Source organism: Phaethon aethereus, assembly GCF_964289735.1.
Source record: "Phaethon aethereus genome assembly, chromosome: 1".
Taxonomy (NCBI): Eukaryota; Metazoa; Chordata; class Aves; order Phaethontiformes; family Phaethontidae; genus Phaethon; species Phaethon aethereus.
In genome coordinates this window covers 67,694,793-67,711,576 of record NC_138575.1, presented here as the reverse complement: position 1 = coordinate 67,711,576, position 16,784 = coordinate 67,694,793, and the positions used below count along the sequence as shown (strand labels likewise).

General features: G+C 43.3%; 1 protein-coding gene across 4 annotated transcripts in view; it reads right to left on the bottom strand.

Annotated features, from left to right (window-relative positions):
* The window catches only part of DENND5B (DENN domain containing 5B), a gene marked incomplete at both ends in the record, with an annotated part of 115,161 nt that overhangs the window by 11,824 nt on the left and 86,553 nt on the right, over positions 1 to 16,784 (bottom strand). For 2 of the 4 annotated variants that reach the window (XM_082010771.1, XM_082010772.1), the window contains 6 exons: positions 3,840 to 3,921; positions 5,145 to 5,223; positions 5,711 to 5,863; positions 6,755 to 6,886; positions 9,093 to 9,203; positions 10,221 to 10,314. In XM_082010771.1, coding sequence (XP_081866897.1) covers positions 3,840 to 3,921; positions 5,145 to 5,223; positions 5,711 to 5,863; positions 6,755 to 6,886; positions 9,093 to 9,203; positions 10,221 to 10,314 — 651 coding nt within the window. The remainder of the gene's footprint in view (positions 1 to 3,839; positions 3,922 to 5,144; positions 5,224 to 5,710; positions 5,864 to 6,754; positions 6,887 to 9,092; positions 9,204 to 10,220; positions 10,315 to 16,784) is intronic. The other 2 variants (XM_082010773.1, XM_082010774.1) reach the window with 1 other exon arrangement.

Here is a 16,784-nt window from a genome sequence, read left to right as displayed (position 1 = left end):
CTGTCTCGTGCTTTCCTCCCATCTGTTATACCCAAGCATGTGCTTTGCATTATATTTAGACCCTGCATTACTTGAGAAAAATACTCTCTTGTTTATAGAGCTTCTAATGTAATAGGACTAGGACCTTAGAGGCAAATTTGCTACGTACAACTTAGTGCTATCCAGAAATAACCGTTCGCTCTGCACAAATGAGGTGGATACCAGACATTGCTCAGCAGCAATGTTCTCTGCCAGGCTAACCTCCCTGAATTCTCAAAATACAGATCTACCTTTGCAATCCCAGCTGAGGGATCTGTATCACATGGCTGTGCCGTACATACATATCTGAAGCACCACCAGGAAGAAACAATCAATAGAGGTAATGGTGGCTCACCAGCAGCAAAACCTAGGTTACTTAAAACTCCTTTAAAAAAAAAAAAAAAGGAAAAAAAAGGGGTGTGTGTGTGTGGTTTTTTTGTTTGTTTGTTTTTGTTTGTTTTTTTTTAAAGAAACTTTTCTCCTGTTTCCTAATGTGACATGTGGACAGTTCTCTGGTGGACCAGGTGAGAAGTACTAATTCTCAGTGAGCTGTAAAACAAACCCAGGAGGGCACATTACACTCACATACAAGTCCTTGCCCTTCATAAGCAAGCTCAGCAGCCTCCCTGTCAGCAGTCACGTCTATCAGCTGCATCACTGCCGAGAGCCTGGCTCCTGGCACTGGAAAGCCCTTCCAGGCTCCCAGCGTGGCAGCCAGCGTTGGGCCTTCCAGCCCAGACTGCTGGGCATGCGATCCAGAGTCCCTGAGAAACAGGAGGTGCACTACACTCAAATGCATCGTGCTGAGACACTCTGCTCAGACATTTCAAGTCTTTTGAGATGGGAAGATCAAAGCTCAGTCTATCATCTCCCTCCCGCCCTCCCAGTGCTCAGCTTGAATTACATCTAATATGAAACACTGAGTATGTTATTTTACTGTGAAAAGATTCAAGTACAGATGGACTCAACCTTATTCCTTGCATGCTCTGTACCTCTTCATTACCTGTTTCTGGTTCAGACCAGATTGGCATTAATTGTGCATTTGGGAAAAATAAGGATCTGCAACCACGCAGCTTGCCAGGAACATTAAAAAGATTCAGTAATCAGGCTTAGTGTCAGCAAAAGCAGAGTGGAACAGAACAGAACCAAATTTATTTCACTCTCAGTTGTGAGAGTCAGAACAGCTTTATTTTTATCGGTGACCTAAGCGTAAGCGCTGTATGCTCACCAGCACACAGAAAACTCTTCTTGTCAGAGCACTGAACAGCAATTTCAACGCAGCTCCCTAGGTTAGGACTTGCTTTTAATCCCATTAGAAAAAAAGAAAAATCTATTTTCCCTGTCAAATGTAAGCCTGGGGTACGGTGAGACATACCGTCTGCAAATAGCTGTGCTGGCAGAAGAGGTTACAGCTGCTGAGTATCGCCATGCCCCGAGGATGGTGTGGCTGCTCGCGATCCCAGCGCAGTCAGAAACGAGCCATACTAGCTCGTACCGTGTAGGTAACGGGTCTTTGCTACCCCAGCTTCTTTTGACTGCAGCAGGTTAAGCATCGCTGCCGTGGGCCCAGAGCCTGGGGCTCGCATCCTCCGCTGCAAGGTCCCCGCGGGAGGGGAGGCACGACAGGGACGTGAAAGCAAGTGCTGGTAGCAAGGGAGAGCTTGCCCTAAGGGGGAGGACCTGAAAACTTGAACCCAGCTGGACCAAAGGTTTCGGGGAGTTGCCTTGGTGCTGACTGGTCCGGCGGGACGCGCAGCGATGTGCCCGAGGGGTGCGGCCATGCAGGAGGCAGGCTGCAGCAGGAGTCTGCCGGAGAGCTGGAAGAGGGGTGGGAGAGATGCTGCAGATCCTCGCCTGGGGGAAAGGCTGAAGGGCATACGCCAAACACACTTGTGCAGAGACTCTCCATGTGGAGAACCAAAATAAGCACCTTGAGCATCTCCACCACCACATCTAAGATGCCTGGCTTTGCGAGGGAGGCAGAGGACACACAACGTTACCTGTAGCACAGGCTCATCACACCGTCAGAGCGTGACTGTGATTCAGCCCTGCTTTTTAGGTTGTTTACATAACGTTGCACAAGCCATCAAAACCAAGCCATGCTTAAGGCAATGCTTAATCCTCTAGCCATTAGTTCAGTTAGCACTGCAACCCCGGCAATTTAACAATTACTCATCCTTCCAACTTCAGCATAAGTCTGTGTGTGCAAAGAAATAGTAAGCAGCATTCCTTCCAAGCAGGAGAAAGTATGCCTCGAGATTATGGATGACAAATTCAACTCGCCATCTGCCCAGCATTTTCTATGACCAGACATGTTTGTGGACAATCATGAATACCCAAGATACTACAAAAAGTAATGTTCCGCTTCTGTACTTTTTCCTCTGAAATGCAGCTGAAACACTGTTGTGATTCAAGCAAGAGGGCTCAGGTCCGTGCTGGGCTTTTTCTACTCAAGTGGGAGCACGTGGAAGACGAAACACGTGCACGCAGCCGCGAGCACATGCAGCCTCTTCTTCCATCAATCCCCTCCCAGCATGCGAGTTTCTGCTCCAGATCCTCCTTCATCCTTTCCTCAGACTGACCCTCTACGTGTCTGTCAGCCTCACAGGACTGAATTAAGTAAATAGCTGCCACGTCCCATGAGGGGGATGCGAAAATGACAGACACGTGTTCAAAATGACCTCTTGGCACAATACTCCTTATTACACTGTATATATTCTCCCTCCCTCTTTTGCATATCATTTTAGCTCTACGTGGCATGTCATATTCTTCAAAATCAGAGCACAAGACTCAAACTACATAGCATCAAACAAAAAGGTTGCAGACTGCAGGTGGGAAGTACAGTCATTTTCTTTTAGAAAAGTCTGTGTGGTCTCACATCAGAAAAAAAAAATCTGTAATAACACATATGGTAAAAATCACATCACTATAATAATGTTTCTGTGAACTAACTACAATCAATCTTATTTTTACCATGAGATTTTTTGCCGTATTTTTACATGGAAGAAGGACATGGTATTACAAAAAACAATACTCATGTTGCCTCACACATTAAAGCGCTAGCAATTGCTAGCAGCTCTCTGCAGATGAGCATTATTGCATTACTCCTCCTCTCTTTTCATGGCACTTTTACTTCACTGCGATGCTTAGCCATAACAAGAGAAGTGTCAAAACAGTGCCTTGGTCAAGGAGATACCCTGAAGAACAACTATGTGTGCTGTAACATCAGCTTCCACCTCTTCTTACTTTCTAATCCTTCCAGATCCCAGCCAACACTTCCTAAAAAGCTCTCCGGAGCCAGGCTGTGATCTCCTAGAGAGCACCTGCCCTTACTTCACATTCCAACTGTAAACTCACCCAAATACTAGGTTTGATTACATCTCTAAATTTGTACATTTCTTACTATTTGTCATAAAATGCTAGTTGAAAAGAAAGCATATTGCTCAGGCATTGCAAGCAGGTTTTTATATTCCTTTGTTTTGTCTATCAACTGTACTTGCTTGGTCAGTAATTTAAAACAAACAAAAAGAAACAAACTCAAAGTACCAAGGAATTCAACATATCTGCTGTTAGTTGTAGAAGTTGGCATTATCGCCAGAAGAACACCCTGGGGAAAACAAAAACCCCAGTAAAACTTGTGTGTTTTTCATTGTCTTTTAGCTAAAATAAATCAAGTAAATATGCAAAAGCAATGCTTTGTAGCTTTGAATGTGGGCTAAGAAGGTGGTTTAATTCTCCATAGCCTTTGTAAATCCAAATTCACTGAGTATCTTTATGTTACACAATTAAAACCACAATTAATGCTTTATGAAACTGTGTACCTCATATCTTGTATCAGGGAAACCCTCAAAGTAGGCAGAGTAATTCCTGTATCAGACTTTCGTCTTTCTGTGCCAACAGCAACTACAATGGAGAAAATAAATCAAGTTAATGCAAAATTACAGTAATGGTCTGCAATGCAGTTGTTTTACATACAACTGAAAACAGTCTTAATTGGCTGGTTAACTGCAGTGTTTCTGTGCATTACCATTAACTCTATCCTGGAAGCGTAGAACCAGACAAAATGAAAAATGCTTAATAGATTACCTATTGCTTCCTTAATCCAGCACTGAACTCAGAGCTCTGACAGCTTCCTTTCTCGTATGTGAAATACATTAACATAAATCTATACAGTGATGAGTTTTATTAGTAATATGTTTTTATGAAAACCTCACAACTGAGAAGGACCAGATAAAATTAAGCCACAGTAGCATATTTGACACTAAGAATGCCACACATTTCTGTATTCTGCTACACTGATCAAACTGCTTCGTGGTGAACACGTTTTGCTCTCAGGAATTTGTGCCTGCCAGCCAGATTGCTTAATGCATTACTCACTCACTGAAGCTTACTAAAAAGTCTTTTCATAAGCGAGACTAGTTTGTCCATAGATGTGTCTTTGAGGACTGATCATACAAGTTTCTATCTGCAGGATTTGGAGCATTGCAGAGTCTGTGAAAGATGACCCACTAAAGTTCAGAGACTTTTACTAAAATACCCATCAGCAGCCTGTGGACAGGAAGATCTCAAGGTCATCAGAAACCCAACCTCTCACAACACAGAAGTAATTTAGTGATTGTAAAGGGCCAAACCAAAGTACAAACTGAGCACGTAGACTGACGGCTAGAGATTAATTACACAACTTCTGAACTGTATGGTCCACCAGTATAAATACTTATTGAACATGGGATTTGAGAGGCAGCTTATGCCCACTGAAAGAAAAATGTCAGCTGTCTCAGCCACAGCTCCACACCTTCACCTGTTTCAGAAATCAACTCTTGCAGAAGGACTGCTTCTCACACCTCACTCAATGCTGCTTAAAAGGGAATGAAGGTAGCGAACAGACATCGAGTGATTTTCTAAACAGGGATAACAAGTATGTTCATTTGCCTCGAACAATGTTAATTTTGTCCAGACATCAAGGCACCTTCATAACGATTATGAAAGGTCTCAAAATATAAATGTGATATTAGCCAGCAAACACACTGAAAGTCCTACATGGGTTTTGCACGGTTACACTGTTCCTCCCAGGCCTGAGCTCATTCACTGTGATGGATCCTTCATGAAGTCAGCTGCCAAGTACTCACCTGGGGACTCTGCACTATGCTCTTGCTTCTCTTCTCTCTCCTGGTACTGAAGTAAATGGGACCACAAAGCAGATTTCCCCTGAAAATTGAATATGTAGTATGTAGCTTTAAATAAATGATGCAAAAAAAAAAGAGCAGCCAGTGAACATGGCAAAATAATGGAATGGCATTTCAGTGGGCCAGAAGTTCAGTGGTGAGAGTCAATCCTTCTCTCTTGGGCCATGAGACCTCAGGAAGAGAAGAGGACAATCCCCCTGACATCACCCACCCTGTTTCTTGGTCCTCTCCCTGGGTTTCCCTTTTGAAGGTTGAAAGGGAAGCAGCCAAACACCTGTTTGACAACATCATTGCAATTTCCAGAGATACGTCTCAAAAAAATCTTAATAAACAAAACCCACAAAACCCCCCAAGACCTCACAAGCTATGAACCAGGGACTCTGACCCCAAAGATACCTCCCACTTAACATTGGAATGACACCACTGAGTAGCCACTTAAAAGGTAGAGGCGGCATTCAGTATTTGCTAGAGTACTGTATGCACAAAGTCCCGAGTTTCCAGTTACCAACCTGCTTGACCTGCAGACCATGGCTCCAGATTCTTTCTAGCAGATCACAGAGACTAGCAATCAATGTGTTTTCCTCCAGACCTGTTATGTTGGCTTCTCCATGTCCCAGTTCAACTGCTTCATGGCCCATCTTCTCTACCAACATGCGTTTAGTCTTTAAAAAAAAAAAATCCCAAAGTTTTCTAAGAATGTTATCCAAGAAGGGACAGAATTTCTAGCCGAGTTTACTTAAACGTGCCTGATCTACAGACCATCGTTAATGTCCTGAGGAGAGAAACTTCAAATCTCCTTACAGAGATTGCAAATTAAAAAGAATAATTAAAAAAAAAGCTTGCATGATTATTCCATATTGTCCTATTATTATACCCTTTATCTATTGTCCTATTCCTACACCATTGATCTATTACTGACTGGTATCAAAAACAGTACAGAGCTACATACATTTTTGGTCTTGCTTGGTATCTGTTTTTCTTCTTGTTAGCTGTAACAGTACTAAAAATAGTATTTTTACTTTAAACCTGAGTTTAAAGTTTAAAACTCAGGTAACACAGTATACCACCAACTGCAACCAACTCAAAGACACAAAGAAATTATATGTCAATGGTTATAAAAGCTTCTTTAATATTAGGAACTGATACACTTCATTTGCTCTGCATAAATAACACGCGCAACAGTCGCACACGCTGAACGCTTCCTTTTTTGACCATGGCTCTTGAACCCACTATGTTTAGACTACATTTACATATGAACAATTAAAGGAAATCCTCCCTAAGATGTCTGATCATGCTGATTCTCCTTCCTGTCCTTTTTTTTACTCATTTCACCATCTTTGACTGCACAAACAGAAGAGCGGTAACACGTTTCTGTCTTTTCTAGCAGATGAAAAATACAACACTAAGGGACATCCACCCTGCAATAGCCCGGTACACCAACAGGCCAATGCTGTTCCAGCTGTGAAGGACTTTCAGGACACCATCTACAGATGCTATTTAGGCTCTGTGTAAGCAAGGGGAGAGCAGGCGGTGGGGAAGGAGGAAGGACTTACCTTCATGCGACATTCCTTCAGTAACCCTTCCACAAATTTCCAGTTGGTCTGCGCAATCACAGCTGGAGAGAGGTCTGAGAGTTTGGGCTGCCTTAAATTTTTTCCTAAACTCCTTGCCTCCTGCATGTATTTCTAAAAATAAACAGAATAATTTCAGATATTACAAGTCAGAGGGATTCTCCTCATCCTAATCCTAGGCAAGCAAATGCTGGTGAAAAGGAATGAGCTAGTGTTAATCTAGGAACAACACCATGACTTGTCTGATGCTTAGATGTCGGGCTGGAGAAGTGGAATGCTCCCTTTTGACAACAGAAAAAGCAGGGTATTTTCCTTTGTGGAACCAAAGCAGTCAATGTTACCTAGTGAACTGTGCTGTTAGCAACTAACACAAAGTTAGCCACAGCAAGTGAATAAAAGTGTGATACCTTCATTCAGCAATAAAGTAAAAATACCAAGTAAAGTTTCTTTCCGTTGCATATTTGATTCTCACTTAAAAAAAAAAAAAAAAAGCAGTTTGTCTAATTTGTGACCAGACTATATATGAACCGAAAAAAATCCTTTGAAAATAAATTACAAGAAGCAGAAATGAAGGAGAAAGATTTCATCCATTACTTTTCATCTGGATGCTTCATGTGGGAAAAATCAGACTTGATTTTACTCTCAACTAACTTCTTAATTACAAATGAAGCTCGTTTTAAACAAAACTGACATTTAGGATCATTCATGCTTTTACTGCAGGGTGGTAATTGAGAACTATGGACAAAAATTGGCGTGTTCTTTAAAAAACAAATCCAAGCTACAGTAAAAGACTTTTAAACCTTCCTGCTGCATTGCCTTATTGTTCAGGGCTTTTTTTTTTTGTGTGTGTGTGTGGTTGGTTTTTTTTAAGCAAAGAACCCCAAACCAATCAACAAGTGTCCTCTGCCCCCAACATCAGTGAGAGGGCCACATCCTGAGCAAAGCTAAGAAGTTGGCCACATTTATAGGTGTGCAAAAGTGAAACCTATCAAAAAGTTGTCCAAGCATTATTTATGAAGTTTCTGTTAAAAAGAATAAGATAATAGAATGCTGCCAAATAAAAGTCGTGAAGCACAGCACTCATAGCGTGGTGTGGGAATGCTCCATATTTTATCTAGTTAATGCTGCCTCTTTGGCAGACGGTGTGTGAGAACGACCGCTCTTCCCCCAAGAGGAGCAGGTCACACCCCTCCAGCGACTTAGCACTGCTGCTGGCTGGTTTTTCTGAGGAACTGAGAGGATATTACAGCTGCTGCATCCTTAGAGCTTTCTGTCTGGGGAAAAAATAATTTATTTCATAGAGTCATAGAATGTTTGGGTTGGAAGAGACCGTAAAGATCATCTAGCTACAACTTCTCTGCCCACTAGATCAAGAAAAGTAAAAGCAAAATCCAAACACATTAAAGTCAATTGAAACAGCTCTTTTTTTTTTTTTTAATGATGGGAGTACAGTTTTTCTGACACAATTGGACTTTTGCAATAGAAAATTTGGACAAGAACCACTTCACATCAGTCCAACAGTTCAGATAAGAATGTATGGTTCTGCCATGGAAAGCTGTGTTCAACAAAAGTGCTCATCTAGGTAATTACAGTTTCACTGGTACTGTAAGGACTTAAAAATAGTTGAAAAACTACATGTGGGAATAAAAAAAAAATCACAGATGACGAAAGCGTGTTGCTCAGCAAGCAATCTCACACGTGACTTGCATCTAATGCAGTGCAAAAATTAGCAATAAGAACAGTGAAAAAGTAGTACAGGGAACATATGATTAGGAAATCTAGTATTTCTTTTTAAATGCAAAGGGATAAATAAAATGCAACGTGCGGTTATAGTCTGAAGAGTACAAAACATGGATAACCTTACTTTATTCATCGTATGTCTTGTTATTATACTAAAATAAAAAATAAAAAATTATTAACTCTTCTATGTTCAAGAGAAGAATAAGGGTGGGCTGAAAGATCCAACAGATTTCCCTTTGCCTGTTCATCAGCATCCACACACCACCACCCCTCTTCCACACTTGGATGTGATGAACCAGCAGTCAGAAAGCAATGCTTTTTGGATTTGACACCCTAAGCTGAATTGCCAGGTGAGCAACATGGGGAAAAAAGGCAGCAAAACACAATTCTTGTCTTTCAGCCTTGGAGCCATCATGCTTGCCAGCAACCTGGCGTGGAAACCTAGAGCTGATTTCCAGCTACTTTTCCGATTATAACCACACTTCCAAGCGCTACAGGTTTGAGACGCAGCGAAGACAGCGGTTCCTCACGCTAACATCATCTCAAAAGCAGCTTTCAACAAGAAAAACCTAAAACATACCAGGCAGCATTCAGAGAAGGATTTTTTAGGAGGCCGTGCAGGAGGGGGTGGTCCCTGATCCCACTCCCAGAAGGCCATTGAGTTCTGACGAAGCAAAAGCTTCTCCGATGGCTAAGAGGAGGCAGATGCCCCGATGGCAGAATAGCCAGAAAGAAAGAGGAGACAAAGCAAAAGAAGCATGCATATGATCCACAGCCAGAAAAAGAAGAAAGTAAATACATGACAAAGTACTGAAAGGGCTCTGCTGAGATATACACGCAAGGCAATGTTTAAAATATTCTTGCAAAGCCACATTAGCAAAAATAGCAACAAGCGTGTACAAGTGCTGCTTTGCTGTGTTTCCATGAAACATCATTCAAAGCTGCGGTTCAAGAGTCCACTCATCCATTCGGGTTCTTTCAGAGTGCAAATGCCAACGCTGGTCAAGATTACTCAGCAAGTTTTACCACAAAACAGCATGAACGTTTTATTTTTGCTAGTGACACACAAAAGCAGCACATGGACATCCATGGAAAAAATATGGCAGAAAATATTTAATGAAGGACAAGAAACTGAAAAGATGGGAAAGAAATAACGCATATGCAACTGACATTTACAAGACGGATGGGAGTTTCCAAGCTTTAGGCATAAAAAGTCCCCAAAGTCTTAACCTTTCAAATAGGCTTACTGATGTCAGGAATCTACATAAGAGAGACAGAGGGAAAAAACCCCCACAACTTTAAAAAAAGAAGTGTCCTGCTCTATTCACCCCTACAGCACTGACATTACTCAAGGACTTGACTTTTGCAGAGATCTTCACCCTGGCCAGAGTGCGGCAGCTGCGCCCAGGCAAGCACCAGGGCTCTGCTCTCTGCATGCAGTTACATGACTGGGGTCTGTATCAGCAAATAACCCGTTTTCCTGATGACAAAGGGGCTATCTTATTTAAAAATAGCAGCAGCCTTTTATTTCTGGTACCTGCTTTGAAGTTGTACAACACATACAAGCACCTAAATGAAATGGCTGCAGAGACCCACACAAACCTTAGGGCAGCAATAAAACTGCTTGAAGTAGCAACGCATCGTTTGTCTAGGTCTCACCTCCTGGACCACAAGCTCGTGCTGCCCGCAGACAGATGACAGCGCCTACCTCCCTCAAATCGTTGTCCAGCCCGATGTGCTCCGAGTGCTGCCGCAGGCGGTCTTTCCTCCGCTGCGTGGTCGTGCTGCGACTGGCCCAGCGGCTGGAAAGTCAGAGAGAGAGAGAGAGAGAGAGAAGACACATGAGGGGAGGGAGTGGGAAAAAAATCTGGAGGGAAAGCCTAGATGAGGAGCCGGGGACATCTGGTGGGTCTGCGGCGGGAGAAGCAAAGGCACAAAGGTGGGCGTTGCAGTAGACGTGGGTGCAAGCTGGTGCCTGACCTCCCCCGGGAGGTGGGTGACAGGCCAGCGCACACCCAAGGGACAGAAGCCCTGATGGAAATGTGCCTGCTGCCTGCCAGGGTCTCCAGTGAGAGCTCCTGTGTTACCCGAAATGCAGATCATTGATGCCACCACCAGGAAAATGGCTGTACTTAGTTACCCAACAACACTGTTGTTTACTGTATTTGCTGAAGTTTGGTAAAAATGGCATCTGTAGGAACAAACAAAACACAATGATGTATTTTAAGTATTAGCTTCTAAAATTTTCCTCTTGTGAGAGGTGGTACTTCTTTCTCCACTTTCTGTGGTACTTCCAGGAATTATTTTTAGAGAATCTTCTCACTGAGATAGTAACTACTGAGATATTGAGGGCACCTATGTCTAAAGGCTATAAACAATATTGATGTTCCTGGGACTAATCATCTTTCTATCGTCACCATATCTTTTTTTTTTTGCACTGGGCTTCTAAATGCCACAGAAAGCCTGTATTTTTTCTACATGTTCATATATGTCCAGTTGAATTTTCTCCTCATCTGAAGCTGTTGCCTGAAAGCAGCCACTTGGTAACCAGGTTTGAAACCGAGCAACCTTAAAGCTCCCAAATGTCCAAATTCCTTTATGCCAGATTCTATAACAAAACACGAAACAAGGTAACTCTGTCCCAAGGAATTTCTAGTCTGATTGTAGGGTTTCTAATAATACCATAGCCTTCTGTCAAATACTTGAAAACAAAAATGCTCAACTGGTGCAGAGAATAAAGACGTTAATACATTATTTATAAAAGAAAGCTGAAATAGCACCGTAAAAAGCAACCTATGAAGCATTAAAAATAAGTATCTTAATGCACATTTTTGTCCCAAAAGTGGGATTGTATACCCGGTGTGCAACACTCCAATATACACACAGAGCAGAGATATTTTATTTAAAGCATATTTGTGCAGCTATGGGTGCTAGGTGGTATTCCACAAAGCTAGTACACCGCACTGAGGAATCGCCACGTATTTATCCCGTTACACAACTAGCAAAACCAATAGGAGAGCCTCCCAAATTTACATTCATTGGCTAGTAATTACCACATTGCTTATTATTGGTTACACATATTTAAATTATCATGCATGTGCCTAGAAAGTGTGTGGGGGTGGTAGTTTGCATAGTCCCTCCACTGAGTCAGTGGTCGCAATCTCCCCCTGCTGCCTTTACCCCCGTTACTGTGGATTTTGCTGACCTCATGACAGTTACATTTTTCAAGAGTAAAAGAACAACTCAGTCTTCATGGTTTACTGCTTAAGTACAACTACTTCTCCATCTTCTTGACCACTAGATCTGGGTTCATTAATCTTTAATTGTGTTGTCTCCTACTGACTTGCCCCCCTAGAATCTTTCATTTGTCTCCGACATCAACATGAAGGCTGTATCTTCAGAATAATCTTACTTAATTACTGTGGTTGTGTTTACTACAATTAAAAATATATTTCAAATACAGTAAAAAGAAAAAAAAAAGCCTTTAAGTGTGTAGCCTTTCAGTCATTTCATGAAGTCATCTCTTCTGCCCCTCTCCTGCACTCAGAAGTTAAAGAGCAAAACCAAGGCGGACCAGAACACAAAGCCTGCCCAGGCCAGCACTCCTGCTCCGGTGCCTGGCAGGATGTACGAATAAGTCTCTACCTATGGGAGGATACTGCCTGGAAGAATTTGAAGGGATAACCTAAATCTGGAATACAAAACAAAAAACCAAGCAGACAAAAAAAACAACTAAGAAAACAACACTCCCCACACCCCAACCTGAGTACCTTCAAAACCTGCCTTCATCCTGGCCCCTTTAGTCCAGACTGAAGTGTCCATGCCGGGCACCACGCCAGAATGACTGCTCTGTGATGGCTTTTTCTAGAAGAGCTGTGATCGACAGGCAGAGCCCCTGGGGATTTGGGTTTTCTGCCTTTGATATATCTACACAGAGGAAACCTAGAGAGGCCCACATCAAAGACAGAAGTGTGTGCTTGGTGAGCCTCTTCACACATGTGATACTGGCAAGACAGCAGTCTCCAGATCCCAAACCCATCTATTCCTGGGTGCACCCCAAACAAGAGCACATAGATACAAGATCTGGGATCTGAACTAACTAGTTGGGCAAGGAGTTTCAGCTGGCGACATGTAGGCAGATGCAAGCATGGATGGAGGAAGAAACCCTTGCACAGGGCCGGACTTGGGTTCTAACACGTCCAGCAAGCCGATGGGGATGCGTAGGGTGGGGAATCTGACCCAAGAGAAGTTCAGAGATGCGACCCTAGTAACCAAGTGTACCAGTCTCCTGTTTCCAGAGAGAAGGACTTTGCATACATATACCTGACTAACTATCTCCACAAATTTTTCCAGTGGGTCAACCGAAGACCAAATTTTGGCTAACTGCACAGATACAAAGGGAAAAAAATCACAGGAACTACAGTTTTCATAGTCAAATCAAAGTCCCTTCCTACCTCCCAAATAATGTCAAGACGACAAGTACAAAGGAAGAAACAGACACCTGGGGCTGCATGTAATTATGGTTCAGCACCTCACCATCCCATACGACAAGAAATTTATTTTTAAAGCAACATAGCCTCAAGTCTTTGGTAACTAAACAAAACAGCCCAATAGGTGTCTGCACAGTAAATGCTGATACCTTCTCAGAGGAATACATTACTGACATAAGTGTCTTTGCACCTCCTTGGAAGTCTTAAAAATATACCGCCCATGAGTTTAATAAGTCACTACTTCCCCCCCTTGCCCCAGAAGCAACACCCAACACCTCATGAGATGACTGAGAGGGGGGGAATAAAACCCTACATTTTAATAACCTGAACAAGTAGAAATGATGAAAAAAAACAGCCGCTGGAACAGAGGACAGCAGATGTAGAAGTGACTTTAGCTACCTGGCTCTGGAGACCTTCTATTTATTGCAAGTTAGTACCACGCTTACATTTCACACGACAGAATGCCAATAGTACATAGAAAACTTACAGATCAAATATTACCCATATCATATTTTTCTGCCCCAATTTATCTGGTATTTTCTGAATTCTAGACAAAGCTTGGATCCTGCATTTCTACAGTTACTGGAAGATGTAAGAACTGCCAGAAGCATCTTTTGAGGGAAGACGTCTCACCAAAAGTGAAAGCAGAATGAAAGCCACAGAATAATTACAAGTAATACACCTTCATTAAAGCATTTTCAGTTAATTCCAGCCCTGTGCTCCATCTGGGAGAAGGCACAGACCATTCTCCAGATTATTAATCAGAACTATTTGAACATTTTAAGCACACAAGCTTAAAGACCATTAGGCGTTTATGAAAAAAAAGACTGCGGCTCATTAGCTGGAGCACTTGCACACGCAGCGAGCTGCGCACTCCCTCTTCCCCGACCCCCAAGCTGAGGAAGATGAGCTGTCGGGGCGCCAGCTGAGGTCTGTGCATTCGGATGCCACTCTGAATCTCTCCGGGAGATTTTGTGAAGATCCAACAGCAGATAAGCAGGATTAAGCAGCTAAATCTTTTAAAGCCTTTTCTTTACTGGGCCACACAGAATTTTCCCAAAATAATGCTTCAATATTACAATAACCATTCCCTCTCCTCTCATCAGCACAGACTGCATTTTAAATTATTCCTCCTGTCCCTTTGGTCACTTGAAGTGATTTTAAGGGGGGTAAAAGCCCTGCCCAGCAGTCACACCATCCCCCTTGGGTGGCCGAAATCCCATGCGGGTGCCTCTCCTGGCCCTGCCACCAGCTGCTGCCTCATACCCACCTCAGCCCTGGTGCTGCTGAGGAAAACTGTTGCTCACACAGGCAAACATCCGCTTGTTGACAGCCCTTAGTCCTTGGATTTCAGCCCAACCACCGCCGCTCGTGACCCTGTGGAGCAGACGCCGGAGGAGACGAAGCCCTCCAGCCTGCTCCCTGCCTGGGGGGATGAGCCCCCAAGCTGCTCGGTGCCCAGGAGCACAGACAGCACTGCTGCCCAGGCTAGGTGTTGCCCAAGTACTCCCTGACCCGAAAAACACCCCCTCCCCTTATCTTTTTTGCCTGTAGAGCCATGAGCATGGACTACCTACATGGAGAAGGGAGAAAAGGCTCTTTTCAGCAGCCTGCCTGCCTCTAACTCCCATGTCCAAATGCTCTTCACCTCCAGGGGCTGTGAAAAAGCAGTGACATTTCAGAGGAGGGACCACGGAATCACAGAATCACTAAGGTTGGAAAGGACCTTCAAGATCATCAAGTCCACTAATCCAGCGCCACCATGTCCCCTAAACCATGTCCTGAAGCACCACATCCACACGTTTTTTTGAACACTTCCAGAGATGGCGACTCCACCACCTCCCTGGGCAGCCTGTTCCAATGCTTGACCACCCTCTCGGTGAAGAGGGAAGACTGTGCTCTGTTTGACACAGAGAAATGAAATGAAGGCACCGCCAACCAAGACCCTTTTAACATGAAGACAGTGAAGTCAGTATTGTTTAATATCAAATTAGACCCAACAAGCATAGGAATAGGTTTGCAGAGGTTGGAGGAAATGTAAAGGTGACACTTGAAAAAGATGATACTTAACCTGGGATGTTTAATTTCTGCAATAAAAATGACAAGGCAGCCAGCATCAAAGCTGAACTGTCAGAAACCAATCTAGCAAAACGGCAGCCTCACACCAGGACTGGCCATGCTACACTGCAACCATGTGTACATCTCTCTCTCCCCTCCTACCTCCCCCCCGCCCTCCCCTTTGAAAGCTCCATGGAGAAATGAAGAAATTACATCTACCCAAACCAGACCTTGGTGTAACAGGCCGGATATATACTGCAATACATGCAGAATGCTGCTAGAGAACTTCGTTCACAGATGGAATTAACTGATACTGCCATCGCCATGAAAATCACTATCATAATTTACAATCTATTTACAGTGATAACAGAGGAAGAAGGAGACAAATGCACTTGTCTGTAGGGCAGAACCCAATCTCCTCAGATAGACCACGTCCCGAGGCAGACTGCTGTTTAGGTCTGCGCATCATGACAATACCCCTTTTACCTATATACTTCCGCCACAGGAGCTAACTGACTGCGTTCCTCTATTAACAGATTAGCACATAGCTATACTACACCCTCCACCAAACCCCCCTAAAGCGCGCACGCAACCTGCACACGCTAAATACGTGCAGACCGCACACGTAACCCGCTTGGGATCAGAGGTAGTTTGCACGGGACTACACGGAGATTCCAACTTAAATATACGTTGGACCGAACAAACTAAAAGGAAGGTGGAAACCAAGCTCCACCTGATTGCGGGTGGGCGGAGAGGGGAGGGCTTCTGCACTGCGAGCGTGCCCCGCACACACTGCTGCGTGGTAAGGAGGGTGAAGGCTCAGATGGAGACCAATGCACCTTTTCCATCTCTGCTGCAGGGCTGAAGAGGAAAGCTTTTCAACTGCTGATAGGGTGGACAAAAATGAACAAAATGCCTTGCAGAGAGCGGTCTTGTGCCGACAGGCTGTCTCGTCAGATTATGTCCCCTTGAGACAGTAACACTGTTCAGGGGAGAGTAAATAGAATAGAGGATGCAAGACACACACTTCTCCCTGTGAACTTTAATTCTGCATAGCTATTTTAAAATGATGTATTAACCGAAAGAAGTTAATTGCCCTTTTCCCACCTTGCACCAGCTGAGAAGAGGATCAGCTCTCAGGAGACTCGCCCATCAGGTTCCAAGTCCCTATAGCACATAGTTCCTATTTCAGAAACCATTTTTAAGCACAGATCGTAAGTCACACTTTATTCTTGAAAATGAATGTATTTGAACACAAGTGGTTAATATTCTCATTGCACCTGCCAGTGGTTTGCTATATTAGGTTACCTAATGTGTAGCAACTGCTTGTTTCCGATTTTCATACCTAAAAGGTGAGTTTTTCCTACTCACAACATTTAAACATCAGTGTTGTGTGTGGCTGGCTCATTGCTGGCTCATTTCTCACTCATTTAGACGTGCTGCTCTATAGGGATGCTACTCTATAGTACTTGAAAATGCAATTGTTGGCTTGACTGAAAGAAGAAAAAAAAAAAGAGTTTAGAGCTCTCAGATTTATCTGTGCTCCCACATTTTGACCTACCACAGAAACTGGAGGTGAGGGTTTGAGCTAATAATTTCATGAAGTAGTAAGCATTGATGCACAAATCTTCCATTTTTTAAGCTAGTCTTAAAACAGTACCCAACAGATAGGGAGACAGAAAAAGCCCATATAATATGAAGCACTCTGTACAAGAGACAGACCA